General features: G+C 41.8%; 2 protein-coding genes across 8 annotated transcripts in view; one reads left to right on the top strand and one right to left on the bottom strand.

The window, feature by feature from the left end:
• The window catches only part of KMT2E (lysine methyltransferase 2E (inactive)), a 65610-nt gene extending 51581 nt beyond the window's left edge, over nucleotides 1-14029 (top strand). For 4 of the 7 annotated variants that reach the window (XM_075274074.1, XM_075274076.1, XM_075274079.1 and 1 more), the window contains 5 exons: nucleotides 502-1074; nucleotides 2058-2398; nucleotides 5259-5347; nucleotides 8348-8442; nucleotides 11811-14029. In XM_075274074.1, the coding sequence (XP_075130175.1) occupies nucleotides 502-1074; nucleotides 2058-2398; nucleotides 5259-5347; nucleotides 8348-8442; nucleotides 11811-13232 (2520 nt within the window). In that variant the 3' untranslated portion in view covers nucleotides 13233-14029. The remainder of the gene's footprint in view (nucleotides 1-501; nucleotides 1075-2057; nucleotides 2399-5258; nucleotides 5348-8347; nucleotides 8443-11810) is intronic. The other 3 variants (XM_075274075.1, XM_075274078.1, XM_075274080.1) reach the window with 1 other exon arrangement.
• ATXN7L1 (ataxin 7 like 1) overlaps nucleotides 1-21033 on the bottom strand; it is a 488131-nt gene that overhangs the window by 156823 nt on the left and 310275 nt on the right. The window lies entirely within an intron of this gene.

The raw sequence follows: 21033 nt of genomic DNA on the forward strand, positions 1-21033 counted from the left end.
CTAACAATGGACTTTCAGTATTATCTTTGTTTTTACATAGAGAGATAAGACTCTGTCCAAGCCTTTAGCAGCAATCTGCAATTAACTGAGCTGATTACCTGGAAGAAGAGCAGTAAATAGCAGCTCCAGGGAGCAGTGAGTGCCTCACATCATCCAACCTAATATCAGATACAGGCCAGGAGTCTTGCCAATGATTTGTAAACAATGGGAGGAATAACTTAATATATTCACATTGCAGGCAAACAAAGCAGCCTTGCTAAAGTTATGTATTTAGGATAATTCTTGAATTTACATAAGCTAGTAGTATAGATCGGATCCTTTAGATGGGAATCCCCCTTTAAGATAGCAAATGCAGACCAAATAGTATATTTATGCTTATTAGCACTACATTAGATATAGGTTTTATCATAATTTAAAAGCAATGTAAATCCAAATCTGAATTCTACTGGTTCGTTCTTAGGAAGAGATGTATATGGAACTTACAATTTTCTTTTCTTTTAGCAGGGTAGTGATCGAGCAGCAACAACTTTGGCTTTGAATTCATTCAGAAATTCTAATCTGACTGAAATTGGTGTGCAGGAAATAAAGACTATTGGATATTCAAGCCCAAGGAGCAGGGCTGAGGTAAACAGACCATGCACATCAGAAAGCGAGTCCACTGTAGACCTTCATTTGGGGCTTGAAATAAATGAACATTCTGCATTACAAAAGAATATGGAACCCTTGTCCCGGGAAAGGACTGATTCAAACAGCCAGCAGGAAAATGCTCACTGTGGACGAGGCGCGGTATATTCATCTTGGATCAAAAGCCCAGAACGGACCGGAGTTAATTTCTCTGCAGTAAATTCTAACTTGAGAGACCTGACCCCTTCCCACCAGTTAGAAGTCGGTGGCGGTTTCCGAATGAGTGATTCAAAGTGCCTGATTCAAGAAGATGCCCGTAGTATGTACATGGATGGATCAATTTTTTGTTCTTCAGAAGAAGGACTTCTTACTGGATTTGGTCGAGCACTTAGCAGTGATGGTGTTCTGGATGGAAATGGAACACCATTAAATCCTCCACAAAAGAAAAAGGTTTGTGAATATTGTACTTAATATTGGTTGCTTGGCTGTAATAGAAAAATAGAATGTTGGAAACTCCTGTGATACCAAGTGACATTTTAACAGTACTCTGAAAAATGAGTTTTCCTAAGGTCTTGAGTAATTCCTTGTTTTGTAGTGCTTCTTTATTTTATCATTGTCCATAGTACAGTATGCATAAAGCTTTAAAGCATACCTCCAATTTTACTTAAACTTCCCTTAAATGAAGAGTGCATGTGAACGTAAGAAATGTTGTAATATATCTTCGTGAAGAGATAAGGATGAGTAGAGCAGATTAAAAAGTGGAGAAGGAAACAGGTCTTTATAATAAAACGACGTACAAGTGAATATAAGAAATTTAGTAACATGTCATTTATGTAATGTTTTATCATTGGAGGTATACTGTAAATGATATATCCCTGTGGATTCCAGTTTTTGATTTCTTCTGGCATATACAATCAGCAGTTGCATTTACTTACGACAGGTTCACACCTGCGCCTGGTTTTCTGTTCTTGGGGTTCGCTTGGGGACCCAAAGAACGGAAACTTAATCCGCTTAAAATGTGGTTACCTGTGGAGCGCATAGAATATAATGAGAACTGCCCAGTTTCCGTCCGAACACAGATTTGGGGATGGAAACCCCGAACGTAGAGTAAACGTAGGTGTGAACCTAGCCTTAGTTATTTTTCCAGCAGACTGCTGGCATGTGATCTATTGCATGAAAGTAAATGGTTGGGGACCAGTAGATGGTTCGCTAATGACTAGCAGTGTTTGAACTCTGTTTTGTTCACACAATTCTGTTTGCTAAAATGCATTACCTCCAAACAACAATGGAGTGTTTCATTTGATCGAAATTTACATAGTGGGAACATACTCTGGAGTGCAGTAGATATTTCTGCTTATAACAAAGGCAGCAGTGAATTGTTTTTATTGTATTATTGTTGAGACACTGCACTAAATGTTTTATGTTTAATCTAGGTATCCTTATTAGAGTACCGAAAAAGGCAGCGTGAAGCAAGGAAGAGTGGCTCAAAACCTGAAACCTTACCTCTGGTCACACTTTCCCCACATTCTGAAAGTGGAAATCTATCTGGGAACTGTTCTACTACCACTGCTTGTTCTACTGCTACTACTACTACAACCACATCTACTGAAAACTGTAGTAACAATTTGGAAAGTGTGGAACCTAGTGAAAGTGTTACTAATTTGACTGTACCACTGCCAGCTGAAGTCCAGAACACCCCCTCAGAAGAGACAGACCAAAGTTCTCAAGTTACAGATACAACTGCAAATGAGAAAAGTGATCCTGAGGTTCAATGGTATAAAAATTTATTTATTTATTTTAGTTTTCTTCCCCCTACCGCCCTTTTTTGTGCTCTTGCATTCAAGTAATATTTGCCAGCATAGAAATTGATTATATGGTTGTTCACACTTCATAAAAGGGCTATTGCACACAACATCCCCATCTGTGGAAAACGGTCTATGTTTGGGTTGTAGTACCTAGACAGAACTCTGCCATGTGCATAGAAGTCACTGCATCGTATAAAGTTATACATTCAGCCCTAGTTACAGTAGTGGTCGTCTTCTCAAAATTATGGACAATTAGACAGAACAATATTAGACAAAAGCCACAACAGTAGCATAAGCAGAACGTAGAGTCATTCATTACTGAAGTGTTAACACTATTAGAAGGTTGGATAAAGACACACTAAAAGATGCTGGGTTTGATTATATTGAGTTTGAGATATGTTTTGGGGATTCTCTTGTCAAGATTTCTCATGTCTGGGGTTTGTTACATACACTTAGTAGCCAAAAGTCATGGGTAGGTACCGGATGCGCAATTAATAGCTGGTCGCCCCTCCATGAGCCCTGATAACTGTAGGTGACGAGACATGGGCCCCGTAAGGTGTTGGAAGAGTTCTGGATGGATATTGATCCACAAAGTCTGCATTGCAGCCCACAATTGGTCCTGTGTAGTTGATGCTGGGTCCATGGAGTGCACACTGGTGTCCACAGCATCACATAAATGCTCTATGGGGTTGAGGTTGGGCAAGGGTCTTGAGGTCACTGGTGTGTTCATTAAGCCAGTTCCGTGCCACCAACGAGCGATGATATGTTGCATTGTCCTGTTGGTACACAGCATACCCATCAGGGAACTCCAAAGACCAACCGCAATAGTAATGTATAGAATCTCCCATAAAATAGTGAAAGAAAAAAAAAAAGCTTTAAAAAATAAATAAATAAATAAAAGTACTCATTAGGTATCCCTGTGTCTGATAGTTCCCGGTCTACTGAATATAGGGTATCTGCAGTGCTCCTGTTCCGTCGGGAAGGGGTTAATAGGAGCACTGCAGATACCCTATATTCAGCCAGGCTGAATTCAAAGTGGGGGGGGGGGGGGGGGGGGAATCCCAGTCCTCAAGCTCAGGGAAGGGGCAGACAGACAACCAAAACACCCACTCACCTTCCCCAGCAACTACTGCACCCCAAAACTCCGACCAATTTTCCACGGCTTATACTTGAGTCAATAAGTTTTCCCAGTTTTTTGTGGTAAAATTCTCTGCTTATACTCGAGTATATACGGTAGCTTTTTCTTTTAAAGGGAAGAGAACATTATGCATGTTAAAATACAACATGCTAGATCCTTCTTTCCCCCATATCTGCAATTGAAGATTTGAAGTAACCCCGTGCAAATTAGATGGTCATCTTGTGTCACCAAAAGCTGTGTGTTTGGCCACTGTTTATGGTATACTTTGTGCCCTAAAAAATAAGTCCATAGACAAAATTATGCATCAAAAGCATACCTTAAAAGATTTTGCTGTGAATTTCATTCTGTGCACTACATAATGTAAAATCCATATTTAATATCCACAGAAAAATTTGATGTTCTGTAGATTTAAAATCTGAACCTCCTGTCAGTTTCCATAAAGGTGGTTGTGTTTTGTTTTTTTTTTGTTTTTTTTTTTCAAGTGAATGGATAAGATTTGACATTTTGTAGCTACTGAAATACCCTGGATTTTTTTTTCATTTAAGTCTTTATTGAAGATTTTTACAAAACAATAAAACAGTCAAAAGGCACAATTGGGTTTGTGGGTGGATCAAGGATGAATGGAGATACAATCATTGGGGATGGTGGGGACGGAGAGGGAACAAGAAAACACTCTGACGCAGCACAGAAAACACATATCTAAGGGAACACTTAAACAGTCAAAGCAAAAGGGTAACAAAACCCAACTAGGAAAAGAGGTGAGAAGGAGAATAAGGCACAGTCACCCTCCCTGGAGTCGGAGGCAGCAGGATAACTGGAGTACAAAGGGAACCCAATGGGAATAGGAAACAGAGTGAAGAAAATATGAGTGAGGGAGAAAAGGGAATACTACTAAGGGAATCATGAAAAAGGGGGGGAGTAAAGGCGGAATGAAAATCAGCGGAGTAATAGAAAGTGTCCCAGAGAAGCCATGTTTGTCGGTGAGTTCTATCATCACTTCTCAGTTCAGCAAGCAGGCTTTCCATTCTATGGATGCAAAGAAGTTCCTGCAACCAGGATGCCAGTGAGGGTGGGGATGTCTATTTCCATAGTCTGGGAATGACCGAGCAACAACTAGCATAAAGCCAAGCAACTTACGGGTGTGCCTCTTGAATTTTCTGGGAAAAATGGAGTGCAGGAGGAGAGGGCAGGGCAATACCAATTGAATAATGCGTCTCACCTCCATCTAAAACAGGCGCAATAGGGAACATTCCCACCAGACATGCACCATCGTGCCCTGATCAGTATTGCATCTCCAACAACGATAAGAAGTGGAGGGGTAGATTCTTTGGAGGACAGAAGCCACACTATACCAGCTGGAGAGGATTTTAAAGCTAGTTTCTTGTGCCCTACAGGAGATAGAGAACCTGTGGCATGCCCGGAAGGCAGAAGACCACGCGTCTGGTGGGAACGAAACCACCAACTCCCGCTCCCAGCTTTCTGTGTAAGCCGGTAGTGGGTCGGCAGGCTCTACTAGTAACATGCCATAGACTACCCTGGAATTTTTAGCTTCAAATCCAAATTAAAAATCCACAGTGTATTTACTATATGTAATCCTACCATAAGAGTATTGTACAGATAAAGAACTTGCAATGTGCTGTTAAACAGAAATCCTAAATTTGTATATCATGCAGTATTTTTGTGTCTCTCAGGACTGCTTCAACATCCGTGGAACAAGTCAGAGAAAGGAGTTATCACAGAGCTTTATTATTGAGTGACCACAGGAAGGATAAAGATGGAGGTAGGTCTTGAATTAGATCTGATAAAAATTAGTGTAGAGACTTAAAGGCCTCTATCAGCAAAATCATGCTGATATGGCCCCACATATGCGTGAATAGCCTTTAAAAAGGCTATTCAGGCACTGGTAAAGTTATATTAAACTACCCCCCAGTTTTAAAATAAAACCCTAAAACAGAATATGATTATCTTACCCTTTGTGCACGGTGGGCGGACATTCAGGGTCCGCAGTCTTCTTCAGCCACGCCTCCTCTTCCAGCGATGTCCTTGGGTCGCGTCTAACTTGTGAACTGACATTGTTAAAAAATGGCGCGGGTGCATGCGCAGTAGTCATAGTAGAAGCAGCATGCTACTGCGCATGCACCCGCACCATTTTTTAACAATGTCAGTTAGCTAGTTAGACGGGACCTGAGGACATCGCTGGAAGAGGAGGCGTGGCTGAAGAAGACGGTGGACCCTGAATGCCCGACCACAGTGCACGATGGGTAAGTTGATCATATTCTTTTTTAGGGTTTTATTTTAAAACTGGGGGGTAGTTTAATATAACTTTAGCGGTGCCTGAATAGCCTTTGTAAAGGCTATTCACGCATATGTGGGGCTCTAGCAGCATAATTTTGCTGATAGAGCCCCTTTAAATATCCAAGACAATAAGATATCCAGATCACCAGAGCTTTATTCACATCTATACTGCTCAGTACTGATAAATCCTACTATAAAACCTGCTAGACATTTTACAGTTTCTTGTAGCAGCATGTCCTTGTGCCTGTTCACTCACTGAGCTGCTCTTAGCTGTCCTCCTCCCTAGACTTCTATGAAACATGATTTGTCTATGATTCACTGCAGCTTATCCTGTTCAAGTTAATGTGAGCTGAATAGCAGTAACTTGGTGTGGCCATTACACAGAGAACAGAGCAGTCTGCTTTATGCATTCTCTATGTATCAGCTGCTGAGAATGACTGTTTGGCGTCCAAATTTTATCAAAATAATAATAATTTGCTGCTTTTCACATTTACTGCTAATACAGAATGATATCACTAAGAGAGGAAAGCGTCACGGACACAAACTTTGTGCCTTTAAAACAAACCGTTTTTTTTTGTTTTTTTTTAAACAAATCCTCTTTTGTTTTTTTTTCAGTCATAACAACCCAAATATGTTAAGTATTATTCACAATATATTTTGTTCGTCCTTCAATTTATTTTGAACATTTAGAAGGCTTATAAGCAGTCCCCCCCCCCCTTAATTTCACTAACTAATTTGTTAGGGACCACTTAAAGGGGTATTACCAACTGGCTTGTTCAGCAACCTGCAGGCTGTGTGCTCTTTTCACTTCCTGGTTTTCTCTGTACATTGGTGGGTGGGGTTTCACTTGCTCTGCTATCTCTATTCATAGCAGTATGTTTGCAGTCAGTAATGAGGGATGGTTGTACATAAATTAGCACAGTATCACTGGAAGATGCAAAATATGAAGCTGATGTAGCAGAGCTGGATTTCAGTCAGTTTGCATTACATACAGAGGTAACTGACTCCCTATCTCAGCCCTTATCCAGCCAAATTCAATTAAACTGACCAACTGGAAGAGCCAAAGATAAACAGCTCAGAAATGCAAGCTGCTTCCCCACTCTCCTCCCCTATCTGAGAGCCGGAGCTGTGTCACTTGTGTGGTGCAGAGACAGAAACGGCTCAGAAATACAAGCTGCTGCTGTGCACTCAGCCCCTCCTCCCCCCTGAGAGCAGGCAGCTACATTACTTGTCACTGAGAAGATAAGCTCATCACCAGGCCCATGGTTATAGAAACACAGTGTAAACAATGAAGTGAATAAATTAAGATAGAGGCCTAACAAAGCAGTTTTGATAAAGCAATGTATTTAGAAAAAGTCTCAAATCCACATAAACTAGCAGTGTAGATGTTTTTGAAGACCTATAGTGGAATTCCCCAAGAAGTAATCCCATTTTGTAGGAACCATTTTAGGGTCTGCAAACTTGACATGGCATCCAAAAACCAAACAATCTAAATCTGCGCTCAAAAAGCCACCTAGCACTTCTTCAGATCTGTATCCTTCAGTGTGCCCAAACAACAATCTATGCCCACATGTATGACACTTGTACCCAGGATAGCGTATTTATTAGAGATGAGCGAGTACTGTTCGGATCAGCCGATCCGAACAGCACGCTCCATAGAAATGAATAGATGCACCTGGTACTTCCGCTTTGATGGCGGCCGGCCGCTTAACCCCCTGCGTGCCGGCTACGTCCATTCATTTCTATGCGAGCGTGCTGTTCGGATCGGCTGATTCCAACAGTACTCGCTCATCTCTAGTATTTATGAATGTTATATGTTAGTAGAAACTGTTGTTTGGGCACAGAAGAGAAGCAGCGCTATTTGATTTTTGGGGTACATTTTAGTTTTTAGATGATATGTCACTTTTGCAGAACCCTTGAATTGACTTAATGGTGCCTAAATTAACAGCACTGATATCTCCAGCACCAGAGCACATAGGGGGAAAGCCGACAGTGCACTGTCTGATTTCTAGCGGTATATAGCCATGTCAACCTTAATGCAACGAAACAATCTGTTTTGATTCACACTTGATGAAGCTGTGGCTTGAAATGCACCACAAGGTGCCTGTTTGTATTGGTAAGCCCATAAAAATAATGGTAACAATGCCCTAGAAGTCACGGTACATCACTATTTCCTAAACATCACAATATATGGGTGCATGCACACTGAGTAACGCCGGGCGTGTATGAGAGCCGTACACGCCGGCATTACAGCAGACTGCCGAACACTTCCCATTCACTTCAATGGGAGCGCTCGTAACAGCGGCGTTTACGAGCGCTCCCATTGAAGTGAATGGGAAGTGTTCGGCAGCCCTGCTGTAACGCCGGCGTGTACGGCTCTCATACACGCCCGGCGTTACGTAGTGTGCGTGCACCCTATGTTTGTTTGTTTTTTTGTTTTTGTTTTTTTTTGCTCCTTTTATAAAACTGTTTTTGTCTTTGTCAGATGGTGAAACAGAAAATGGAGAATGTATAAATGTTAAGGAAGCCCAATCTCCAGATACATGCCAGAAGAATTGCAGTCCTTCCAAGCAAAATTTGGTAAGACTCTTTTTTTTTTTCTATACTGTTTGAATGTTCAACCTACACCACCATACTGACCTTGAAAAACATTGGCTAACTTTTCCTTTATGTTCTGTATTGTTGTAGAAAAAATATTTCTCTTCAAAATATTGGCTTTGTTTTGTTTTTTTTGCTAGGTTTGATTCTCATGAGTACCAATTCCTTTATCATGGAGTTTGTCTGAAGTAGATTTCCCACAAACATAACCATATTTCTCACTTAGTTCATTCACCTGGCCACTAGGAAGCTGACTCAAGGAATAGCAAAAGATGTCCGTTCTGTCTCCAGGCTATACCACCTCCACAGACCCTGTGTTAGTCAGTCTTAACCTAGTGTCTTGGGTCTTTGTGTCTTACATTATTTTAATTTTCTTTCAGATTCAAGGGGATTTTCAGTGTGTAGGCCACACTAGTCAAATCCCCCTGTGGTTGCAACACTCTGCAAAAGAGCACCTCGCCGGTCACTCTACTCCATAGAGTTTTTTCCTCCCTTCCATACGGAACAGTTTTTCCTTCTCTTTGTATTCCTTCCCTGTTTCAGTGGCAGGGTACCATTGTTCCTGTCCCAGCTTCAGAGCATTTTCCAGGTATTTTATTCCAAACTGTCCACCATTCCCAAGAAGGTCTACTATCTCCTCGCCCCATCCTGGTCCTGAAGGGGCTCGACAGTTTTGTCCATGACCATACGGAGCCTCTGTGGTCAGTTATGGCATTTCTGGAATCTGGTGATTCCTCATTTTGAGGTGGGTTTACATCATTTTTAGTTTGTTGGTGTGGCCTTCCAAGTAATTTACCAAGGTAATTGACGTCTCTCATGGCTGTCCTCCATTCCAGAGGCGTTGCCGTGTTTCCTTACTTAGAGGGAGTCTTAACAAGACTGACAATCTGATCAGCTTGCAGATCACTTTGACCTTCTTCGCCGGTTTGGCTGACTGTTCCAGAAAGAAAGGTCCTGTCTCCTGCCCTCTGTGTATGGAATTCCTGGGCACGATCCTAGTCATGCACTAGGGCAGGATCCTTCTTCTGAGTCCAAGATCCTGCCCCTCTGATCTGGTGTGTCACTTCCTCAGAGCATCTCTCCGTTCTCTCTTGGCACCGTGGTCTCTACCTTCTGGGTTGTCTTTTTTTCCTTTTTTCCATTTGCGTCCTCTGCAATGACTATTTGGGCCTGCTGGGACTAGTTTCTGTCCAGCCTTGACCTCCTGATTCTCTTGCATCCCCAGGTCAGTTGTGAGCTTCTTTGTTGGCTCTCTTCTCCAGGAGTCTCACGGGGGAAGTCTTCCCTTCTGTTTGCAGGTGATCCCACCAATGCCAGTCTTTCCAACTGGGCATCGGTCCTCTGTGCCTTGACGTTTCAGGGCCTTTTTTCCAAGCCAAGACTTCCCACCACATCATTCGACTGGAACTGAGGGTCATCTTCTTAGTCTTCTCTCATTGGACCCCTCTCCTCCAAGGATGTCCGGTCAGAGTCCGTATCGACTCCTCCACCCCAGCCACTTATTTGAGCCAACAGGGGGCACCATGAAAGAAGCCTTCCAGTGGGGCATCTTCTTCGACCTCTGTCGCCAGTCCTTATTCCAGCTGTGGACAATTGGACAGCAGACTACCTAAGCAAAGGAAAGCTCGACCCTGGCATTTGGTCCCCTCACCAGAAGATCTTTCTCCATTTGTGCACCTAGTTGGGCACACCCGATGTAAACCTCTTCCCGCCTGAACAACATGTTCCCTGCTACATGGCCAGGTCCCTAGACCCTCGAGCCATTGCCACCAAAGTGTATGATTTCCCAGTCGGAATTGAAGCTTCTGTATCTCCTTCCTCTAGCAAGGTTACAGCCATCCTAGTGGCCCAGGATCGGCCCCTTCGAACTTGGTATGCCATCTGAGGTTTCTGCTGAGTTATGCTCCTTGGCCTCTTCCTATGCAAGTTGACCTTCTGTCTATGGGCCGCTGTACCAACCCTCCTTACCTGGTGAAGAGAGTAAAGTTTTCCATCAGCTCTCCTTTTCTCTTCCTAGGATCCTGGCTTTTCTTCAGTCAAGCTGGAAGGTTTTGCGTGCCTTGTTTTAAGGGGCAGGGATTCTGCCTCTTTCAGAAGTCCCTGGCCTTCTGGTATAGATTGTCTTGCAGAGAGTGACACACTGTGTCGTTCCCCCGTTTCCCCCATGTTGGATAGGTTCGTTTTGTGTTTTGTTTTTTTTTGTTTCATGTGTCTCTCTCCTACTGCTACAGTACAAACAGACTAGCACAGTGTCTGTGGAAGGAGTATAGCCCGGAGGCGTAGCTGTCACCTTTTGCTATTCCTAGTGTGTTCTCCTATGGGCCAGGTTTATACTTAGTGCTGTGTTAGCCAATGAATACAAGAAAAGGATTTTATAGAGGGTGCAAAAATCCAATTTTGGGTATGTGAACAATTGCAAATATAAATAATAAAAAAAATTTGCAGAGTTTAAGAAAATAGTGAAAGTCTGTCTTGATCAGTTGCCTGTGAATATTACCATGAATGCAGGGACACTGCATGTATGAGAAAATAGCCCAGCCACAATAAGGAGAAAATGGCTGGATTTCTGACAAGTGCCATACCAGAGAAAGTGCCTGCATTTATGGATGGCAACCAGTCAAGACCAAAATCATGATTAAGACAGTCTTTAAAACACTGCAATGTTTTAAATGTTTTATTTTTGCGAAAATGGTTACATATTCAATTATAGCTATGTGTGGGGAGAACCCCATTAAAAGAATTCTATCATCGGGAAAACTCATTTTTAACTAAGCATATATTTGCATAGCCTTTAGAAATGCTAATCCAGACATACCTTTTGTTTGGTAATCCTCTCTGCTGTTTTTGAATTAGCCCGCTTTTATTGATGTGCTAATTATCCAGCACAAAGCATCGGAAGTTCAGTGAGCACTGTGTGATGTGTACAGCACAGGCTGCTGCTGCTGCTGCTGACTACAACTCCTCAGCCTCTCTGCTCTCACCTCCCCCTTTGTACACACAGCATACAGTACTCACTGAGTTTCTGGTGCTCGTTGCTGGCTAATTAGCATATCAATAAAAGCGGGCTAATTCAAAAAAGGCTTGGGAGGATTAATGAATAAGAGGTATGTCTGGAATAGCCTTTCTAAAGGCTATGCAAATATATGCTTAGGTAAAAATGAGTTTTCCCAATGATAGAATCCCTTTAAGCTGTCTATTTCTCTTCTTAGCCACAGATATTCAGACTCTTCGTTATGTTTTCTTGTTTGCACAGAAGTATAGAAAACTTTTTGTACTGTCTTATTTTCAGAGAAACAGTACATTCAGATTGCTATATTAATCTCTTGCTCTGCTTATTTTATTTCCTATAGCCTTGTTCAACAGGAGCTAAACCACCTTTGCTAGCCGATGCTCCCCAAGAAACTGCCATAAATACACCAGTGACAGAAAATACAAGCCCTTTTAAGACGGAGCAACATCAGAAACAGTTATCACTTTCAAAGTCCCATATTGCACAACCTCATTCACAAAAGCTGCCTTCTACACCTTTAAAACTGCATTGTCCTTCTTCCCCTCACCTGGAACAACCTCCAAAGTCATCCACACCACATCCACCTGTGCAGCATGGTTACCTTTCACCAAAGCCTCATTCGCAACAGTTAGGATCTCCATACAGACCTCTCCATCCGCCTTCGCATCAGGTGGCAACAACACAAAGAGAAAACCATGTGAACTTTTATCCTGTGTCTCAAAACTTGCAGCCTTCTAATCCACAGCCAGCAAGTGGGCAGTTGTTTTCCCAGGCACAGACAGGACAGTGTTCAACTGTTTATAGTCCCTTTAGTCAACAGACTGTGAACAGCTCTGCCCCTCCGCCCCCACCACCTCCACCAACAGCAAACTTTTATCCAAACCAGCAACCAACTGCATCTTTTCAGAACTATAGTCAAATTAAAGGAAATATTCCCCAGCAGCCTGTGTTTACATCCTGTCCGAATCAGGGCCATGCAACAACCACTGGGCAACCAGCAGTTCAAGGACATCATGTAAATTCTGGACATTATTTGCCTTCACAGAACTCTACTGTACACATGCAGAGTGCACCATCAAGTGTTCCTCCACCACCACCTCCGCCTCCACCCGGATGTCATCAGTCTCATGTTTCAGGTCCAGTTCATGCAGTCCCAGTTGCTGGTGCTACTCTTATTCATTCACAGGCGACAGGACACCATTTACCACCTCCTCCCCCACCTCCACCTGGCCCAAGTTCCCACCATTCCCACATGCAACATGTTCCAGCTGGTCATCAAGGCCTACAGGTGCAACACCAGCATGTTTTAAATAATGCTCCCCCTCCTCCTCCTCCCCCCCCTCCACCGCCACCTCAATCGGCTAATGTTCTAAGTGGTTCGGGACATCACTCCGCATCAGCACAAGGATTACATTTACAGACTCACCAAGGACCTGCAATGTTTCCTTCAGGGTCTCATCCACCTGTAGCATCATACTCAACCCAAACTCCTGTTCACAATACTGTGGGGTCTGTGTCACAACACCAGTCTTCTGCACCAGGACAACACCATCCACTTCCCAGTCAGGGGCCTCATATTCAACCTCAAGGACCAAACAGTGTTGCATCACCTGCAGGGTTTTGTCCCCATCCTGGGTCTGTAAGTCTACCCCATGGTGTACAAGGGCCGCAGCAGGCCTCCACAGTGCCTGGCCAGTTACCTATTCACAGACCGCAGGTGCCACCTTTCCAAAACAACTATCATGGCTCAGGCTGGCATTAGATTTGGTTTTGTTGTGCTTAACATTTTTAAAATGTTGTGTAAAATAAACTGTACATTTTCTATGTACCTTATAAAGGTACTTTTTAAAGCCTGTATATGAAAATTTGTAAATTTCCAAGTACCAGTGCGCTTTCACCCCCCCCCCCCCCCCTTTTTTTTTTTTTTGTCTGATCGTTGTGCTTTGGAGCCAATTTTGAGTCTTTAGATTGAGTAAACATTCCAGTTCTGTTCAGATGCAGTAGTGTTGATACTGCACAACATGTATGTCACTTGTCAGTTCATTTAGTGAATGTTTTCTATTGTAAGTTTTATATGTGATCTAAATACACAGGTAAGAGCACTAATACGTTTTTCTTTTCCCCTCCTGTGCTATTTGTGTGTATAGATAACACAGAGCCAGTTTCAATGTTACATTGCTCCTTGCTTCTTTACACAATTGTAATTTAATGTATAGTTCTGTTTTAACATCTTGACTTCTAAAGAAGTTTTGTAAATACTGTATTTGCTTGTATATTGCTTAAAGCTTCCACCTCATTTGATAAAACATTGTACATATTTTTTTTATTGTATGATCCTTGTGGAAGTAGTACAGTATATGACATTTAATTTTTGTAATATACTGTCACATTGCGGCACTGGTTGGGCATTTTAATTCATGTTAATAAACCACAATTATGTCCGTTTTATCAGGTTAGTCCTTTCATACATTTTACAAAAATTAATGTTGATGCGTAACTGCAGCACTTAAACTGTATATTAAAATGCATTGTCAGCACTTTTTCCTGACTATTCCAAAACTTGTAGTGGTTTATTTTCTTTTTCCGTTCACTTTACACTTAAAGAAGCAAAACTATAACTTTACTTTTATATTTACTAAATATTGTGAAAAAAGGAAAGTTTAAAGCAGTAGCTCACCTATGACACAATCTTCAGGGTGCACGGCTGTGTAGTCCCGGACTCCAAGGATAGACAATAGGTCAAATAGCAGAAAATATGTTCCAGTCCGCACTCCTGAGATTTTCTTAAAATTTAACTTTTAATTTTTCATGTAAAAATGGGTAAATCCAATACAAAAATAAACGTGACAGTGAAGAACACAAAAGTGCGCTTTAAAAACCCATAATAAAGAACCAGCTGACGCGTTTCTGGGCATGAGGCAATAGTTGCCACTCTAACCACACTCTTAACAGCATTCCAGTAGGTGAATTAATTAGATGTAAACGAGCATGCAGCAGGGAAGCATCCTATAAGGAACTTAGTTTAGAAACAATCAGTAGACTCAAAGATAGAAGTTATTCAGACAAGATGTTGAATGAAGCAGTAAAGAAAGTAGATCTTAGAGAAAGAATTAAATTGTTAGATGGCAACAAAGAGTACACAGGACAAATTGAAAGATAATAAAATCTTATTCTCGACTCCATACAGTTTAGAATACAACAAAATTACCAATATAATAAAAAAGAACTTGCCTATATTACAAACCGATCCTATCACTAACAAAATACTGGATAGAGGAATGCGCTGTGTAGCAAAAAAATGTAGAACCTTGGGGGATGATTTGTCCCCTAGTTACTTACCTACCAATGCTGAGGTCTGTTCACATTATACAGGCTTCTGGGGTTGCGGTATTCCAAAATGTATAGTCTGTAAGTATGCTATATTCTCTAATGAATTTAATAGCATTGCATCTAATTTTACAGTTAAGGTAAAGACACATCTCAATTGTCACAGTACAAATGTAATTTACTGTATTAGATGTATCACATGCAACAAAGACTACATCGGTTGCACTACACGCAAATTAAAAACCCGTTTATCGGAACATCTAAGGGATAGTATGAAATTTGGTATGGAAAACATATCGGGAGCGGTGCAACACTTTGCCTCTGTTCACAAAGGCCAGCTTGAGTCATTGCGTTTTTTTGCATTAGATAGGGAATCAGCCAGGGGTCGTAACAGTAGAAAACTCCTCCTAGAAAGAGAAGCGTTTTACATTTTCAAATTTAATAGCCGGAGACCATATGGACTCAATCTGAGATCGGATCTCATGTTTATTTATTAAAACTCTTTCATTCTCCTTATCAACAATTAACATGCTGAAGTTTTCTTAGCAAAGATTAACAAGTGAGGTTGACTAGGTATGGTTAGATCGGTCATTGAACTTTGATACAGGGGGGAGGATCTCATTGGTCAATTTTAGTCACGTGATTGGAACAGCCTATGAGCGGTGGGTGCTGCTCATTGGATGGTTTAGATCACGTGACCATTTCATTCAGAAAAAGGAGGAATAGTCACAGTATAGAAGGTGGTTACGGGAAGACTGTATGAATGTAAGGTAAGGATGTTTCGGTTTTGTAAAACATTACAAAGGTAATTGTTACAACATTGTACTGTTTATAGACGATTTGTCAGGATGTTTACTATAATACGGTGGTATAGACTACAAGTTCGTAGCGTGTTACGTTTCATGGGATATAGAGCAATAGGTAAACAACGGAGTAATTCAGTTCAGGTGTAAATTGAAATTTTGAAAGGTATTTAAAGCCAGGGATACCAGTGTAGTATGAGGCTATGACTAAGGGGTAAAGCATACCCAGAAACGCGTCAGCCGGTTCTTTATTATGGGTTTTTAAAGTGCACTTTTGTGTTCTTCACTGTCACGTTTATTTTTGTATTGGATTTACCCATTTTTACATGAAAAATTAAAAGTTAAATTTTAAGAAAATCTCAGGAGTGCAGACTGGAACATATTTTCTGATATTTACTAAATGTTTCTGACTACCTGCTTTGGACCTTCAGCTATGCACTCTGATGGGAGGGAGGAGAGGGTGCTCCTCAATGCCCAGCGATGATTCTAGGCTGGCTTTTCTGACAGTAAAGAGATGTGTGCCTAAACTAATGGCACAGATATCTCCAGGACCCATATCCAAAAGCTGAGCGCTTTCTAGTGGTATGTAATATACCGCACGTCTCTGAGGACATGAAAGGTCCTTTTTGGCAGCACTTTGCCCAATTAAAGTGCTTTACTTGGTCATTGAGAGAGCTGTGCAGGCAGTGCACTTTTCTCTGCCCTACAAAGATCTGTGTGATTAATACAGGTAGGAGAGGAATCTGAACAATCCTGCTCAGCGTGGAGAGGATGGTGTATGTGTGTGTAATACACATATAATTGATAATACATTTTATTTATATAGCGCCAACATATTCTGCAGAACTGTACGATTTGTATGGTTGAAGTACAGATAAAGATACATTACAAAGATATAGTAACTTCACACAATGGGACTGAGGGCCTTGCTCACAGGAGCTTACAATCTATGAGGTAGAAGCGGTGACACAAGAGGTAGCAGGGGTGACATCGGAGGCAGCATTGCTTATACAGTGATCAGATAATATTTTTTTTTTTTTTTTTTAAAAAAAGAAAACTCAGCTGTCCCAATGGTGCAGGTGCAATATTACAATACCAATAAATATATATTTATATAATCTATATACATATATACCTGTGTGTATATTTATATTAGTGAAAACTGCAATGCACCATTCAATGAGATTTGCAAAGTAAAATGTGCCAAAATTCTACTTTAATTTGCATTTAAAAAAACTGTCCAACATGCCTTTTCTCATCTTGATGGCAACAACCCTGTCTGGTCTTATTAAGCACCTGGAGTTTAAGAGGAGGCTGTTGGCACACACTCTAGCGGTGGTATCTCCATTAAGGGAAAGTATTTTACCCAAGGAGCCAGGACCAATCCCAGTCTGTTCCAGTGTGGATCACAGAAAGCACCAATGCACATGGTCAAAGGCCTTATCTGCATTGACTGATAGGAGACATAGAGGGGTGCTGTGGATATGTGCCACCTCAGTAACTAATAGTCTTACAAATATCCTACATCTCATGTACTGTAATCAAGCCTACTTGATCAGTTTGGACCAGGCCAGACCTCAAGAGGGAGAGCCAATTAGGTGTACATTTTAATGTAAACTTTGATGAGCAATATTGGATGATAACTTGAACAGATGTTGAAGTCTTGACCAGGTTTTGGAACAACCGTGGTCAGAGCCCAGAGGGATTGGTGAGTGAAGGGTGTGTCACCATCAAGAACATTAAAGACCTGGGTAAGGCAGCCTTCACACAGTCAGTGTTTGGTCAGTAATGGAATAAAAGCCGGCCTCGCTCCAGGTTGCAATAAAATTTAACTTTTAATCCATGTTTGGTTAATAAAAGAAAACAGAAAAAGGGGGGGGGGGAGGAACACTAAGCTGGTGCGTTTCAAGGCTCACTGCCTCTTTCTCAAGCTCTGAGAGGCAGTTAGCCTTGAAATGTGTCAGCTTCGTGGGTTTTTTTTTTTTTTGTTGTATTTAAACAAAACCTGGATTAAAAGTTACATTTTATTGCAACCTGGAGCGATGTCGGCTTTTATTCCCCTACTGTTGAAAACAATAGGGAAAAAAGCAGCCCATTCATTTCTATGAGGAGCGCACATACGCCGGCTCCCATAGAAAACAATGGGATCTGTTTTAACGCTGCTGATTCTGAACGTGTTACACGTTCCAAATCGGCGAGCGTATACTCCATGTGAAGGGGCCCTAAGAGAGCAAAAAGATACCGAAATCAGGTGCGGGAGAGGAGAAACAAGTGGGAATCAAAGAAAAAGGGGAGAAACAAACCAAAACAACAAAAATGGAGACAAAGAGAGGGATAGATATAGAAAGAGAGGGGAAGGAAGAAAATCCTCTCCAAGAAAAGGTGGGGAGGTTCCCTGAAATTCTGAAAGTTTACACTACAAAGTAGCCCAAAGGCCCTGATGGAACTCATTAATAACAGAGCTGCCAGCCCTCTCCCCTCTGGATTCCAGAGTTCAGGGCGGTGGAGCTTAACCGTAAGTACTATCATAGTGTCTATCATAATGATGATATGTGTCTGATAGTGGTATATGATAGACACTATGATAGTACCTAAGGGTTAATGCTCTGAAGGCTTAGCACCTCCAGCAGTGCTGTGGTCCTTTTTGCAACACCTGCATTGGGTCTTGGGGAGCTAAACACTCGCAGGTTTTTCCAGTAAGATAGACCGGTTCAGGATATTCATTGAGGGGATGCCCAGGGCAGCAGAGAAGCCAGAGATGTCACCAGGATGAGTGAGGAAAAGGACCTGCCCCTCTTTATGCACCTGTAGCCTAGAAAGGGACACCACAGGTGTAAGGGATGTGGTTACAGATCAGAATATCCAGGAGAGAATAGAGGAGGCCTCAAGTGTTTCCAATTGGTGCTCCAGGTGTTACAGTAGTGCAATTGTAGACAATTCAATTTTGTAAGACTGTTCTAAATGGGCAACATATCCTCCACGTCTGCTTTTTTGGGGATGGTGCTGAGCTTGTAGTTTTTTCTTAATATATCAGCCAGAGTGACACCAGGAGAAACAGTTGGACAAGGAGCAGCCGAAAGACCAGATCCAGCCAGCTAAGAGGGAGAATCTGCCAGAGGGAGCGCGCTGCCAGGAGTTTTTACCCCAGTCCTGTGGGGAGAAGCAGTGCCAGTACCAGAGCCAGCACTCCTGGGTTACCATACTAGTGCTTGGCTATTATGGAGACTCTGGAAGTGGTGTGCAAGAGCAGAGGATTATGGCATCTGTGTCTGCAGGAGAGTGAGGTAATGCCAGACAGTCTTTATAAGATATAGCCTAAGGTCAGAGAGGACTGGGCTGCATTGGAGGACCAGTAAGAGGATGCCCCCAGTGTCACCTGAATCTCTGGGTCCAGGATGGTTGGGACCAGGTCCATTGGGGCAAGGGATCTGGGCATGGAATGCGGTGACGTGGCGGGTAGCAGGAGAGAGAGCTGTGCGTAATGCTTCAGATACCATCTTGGACAGATCCTCATAGTGTCCTAGAGCACCAGGGACACCAAAAAAATGATGTAATACTTTTCCCTGAGAAAGGAAGGGGGGAGTAGAGGATGACCGGGCAGGTACCCGCTGTGTCCTCTCCATCTACAGATTCCTAAGCGCTGCTTACCTGCGATATAGAGCGGCACCAGGGAAGTCCAGGGCAGGAGCTCACAGACTTGAGACTTGCTCTGCATCACCAAGCCACACCCCAAGTTTCTATGCCCAAAACATAAGGGTCTGAATTGACTCTACCCTCATTTTCTCTTCATTTCACACAAGTTGAGACACCATATACAATGAAAAGTAGTAGGGACAGCTCTCAATATAGAAGCCTTGGAAAAAGTAAAGAAATGTAAGATTTTATAGAAAGGAGCCAAAGTTTTGTTATGCTTTGAATGTCTAAATTTCACCCCCATTTTACTTTAATTAAATTTTCATAAACATACAGCAAACGTCACACACAATATCTCATATGTACATTTACCACAAGTCCATTTCCAGGACTTCTACATGGTAACTACAGTTAATGATAGCGGACGAATGGCTCTACCTGCAAGATGATCTTGTGCACATTTCATAAAACAAGTGTCAAATCCGTACTTTTCTGGATACAATACGAAAATATACACTTTGAGCATCATCTTCTTACATCTAGGCTCCCCCAGGGAGTAGATCTCTCTGTATCGCTGAAGATCCTATCTATGGTCCTCCGAAATGTCAATAACCACTTTACCAAGCAGTTGTTTCAAATTCCAGTCTGTGAATATGGAAATGTTGGGCAAGGTTATTCTTGTTGCAAATAGCGGATTTTGAATAAATTTCCCCCCCCCAAGTTAATATAGGCTCTGCCAGCCTCATCTACTGAAACACATCCCTCCAGCTCAGAGAGGGCACTATAAAGTGACATCACTCTGGTGGATGGGGGAAGTCTCTATAGAAATGAGATGCTTACAACCCTGACAGAAGCCAGAAGAAGCCAAGGTATCTGTAAACTAATGGACAATGAAGCAATGACGCGCTGTATGCAACGCACAGTTCACATACATCTCGGCACAAAGGGATCTGCAAACAGAGGCATAAATTAAAGTGTTTAGAGTTTAGATCTCTAAAATACAGATCCAATGTAGTAGGTAGGAGGATAAGGCTGGACCAAGTCAGCTGATACATCCTATATAGCATTTATTACCCTCTCACGTGTCAGTGTTTTTGCCATCGGATACCAGAGACAGCAGAACCATTGAGGTGTTCATGGGAGGTCACAGGAGACCCACATAACATAATACCAAAAATCATTTATTTTCGGATGGTAGATACAGATTCAACATGTATTAAAGAGACCATTCAGAATAATCAATGAAATGGTGACATTAAATCAGATGGTATCAACATAAACACCAATACCAGATTACCGGGTATAACAAATTAGATAATGAGATAAGTTATATAGCGTCACATAGACCTTTCAGTTTGACATTATCCAGTTTGAAGATCCACTGGGCCTGTTTTTGTAATATCACGGTACCAGTCACCTCTATGTGGGGGAATAACAAATTATTTTGATTCTCTGGAACTGGAAGCATTTTGCATCCCAGCTGGGAGAGTCCTACATGTTTCCAACAGAGCCCGCTACATTAGTGGGCCACTGCTGCATATACAGTCCTATGAAAAAGTTTGGGCACCCCTATTAATCTTAATCATTTTTAGTTCTAAATATTTTGGTGTTTGCAGCAGCCATTTCAGTTTGATATATCTAATAACTGATGGACATAGTAATATTTCAGGATTGAAATGAGGTTTATTGTACTAACAGAAAATGCGCAATATGCATTAAACCAAAATTTGACTGGTGCAAAAGTATGGGCACCTCAACAGAAGTGACATTAATATTTAGTACATCCTCCTTTTGCAAAGA

Source organism: Leptodactylus fuscus, chromosome 5, assembly GCF_031893055.1.
Source record: "Leptodactylus fuscus isolate aLepFus1 chromosome 5, aLepFus1.hap2, whole genome shotgun sequence".
Classification (NCBI taxonomy): domain Eukaryota; kingdom Metazoa; phylum Chordata; class Amphibia; order Anura; family Leptodactylidae; genus Leptodactylus; species Leptodactylus fuscus.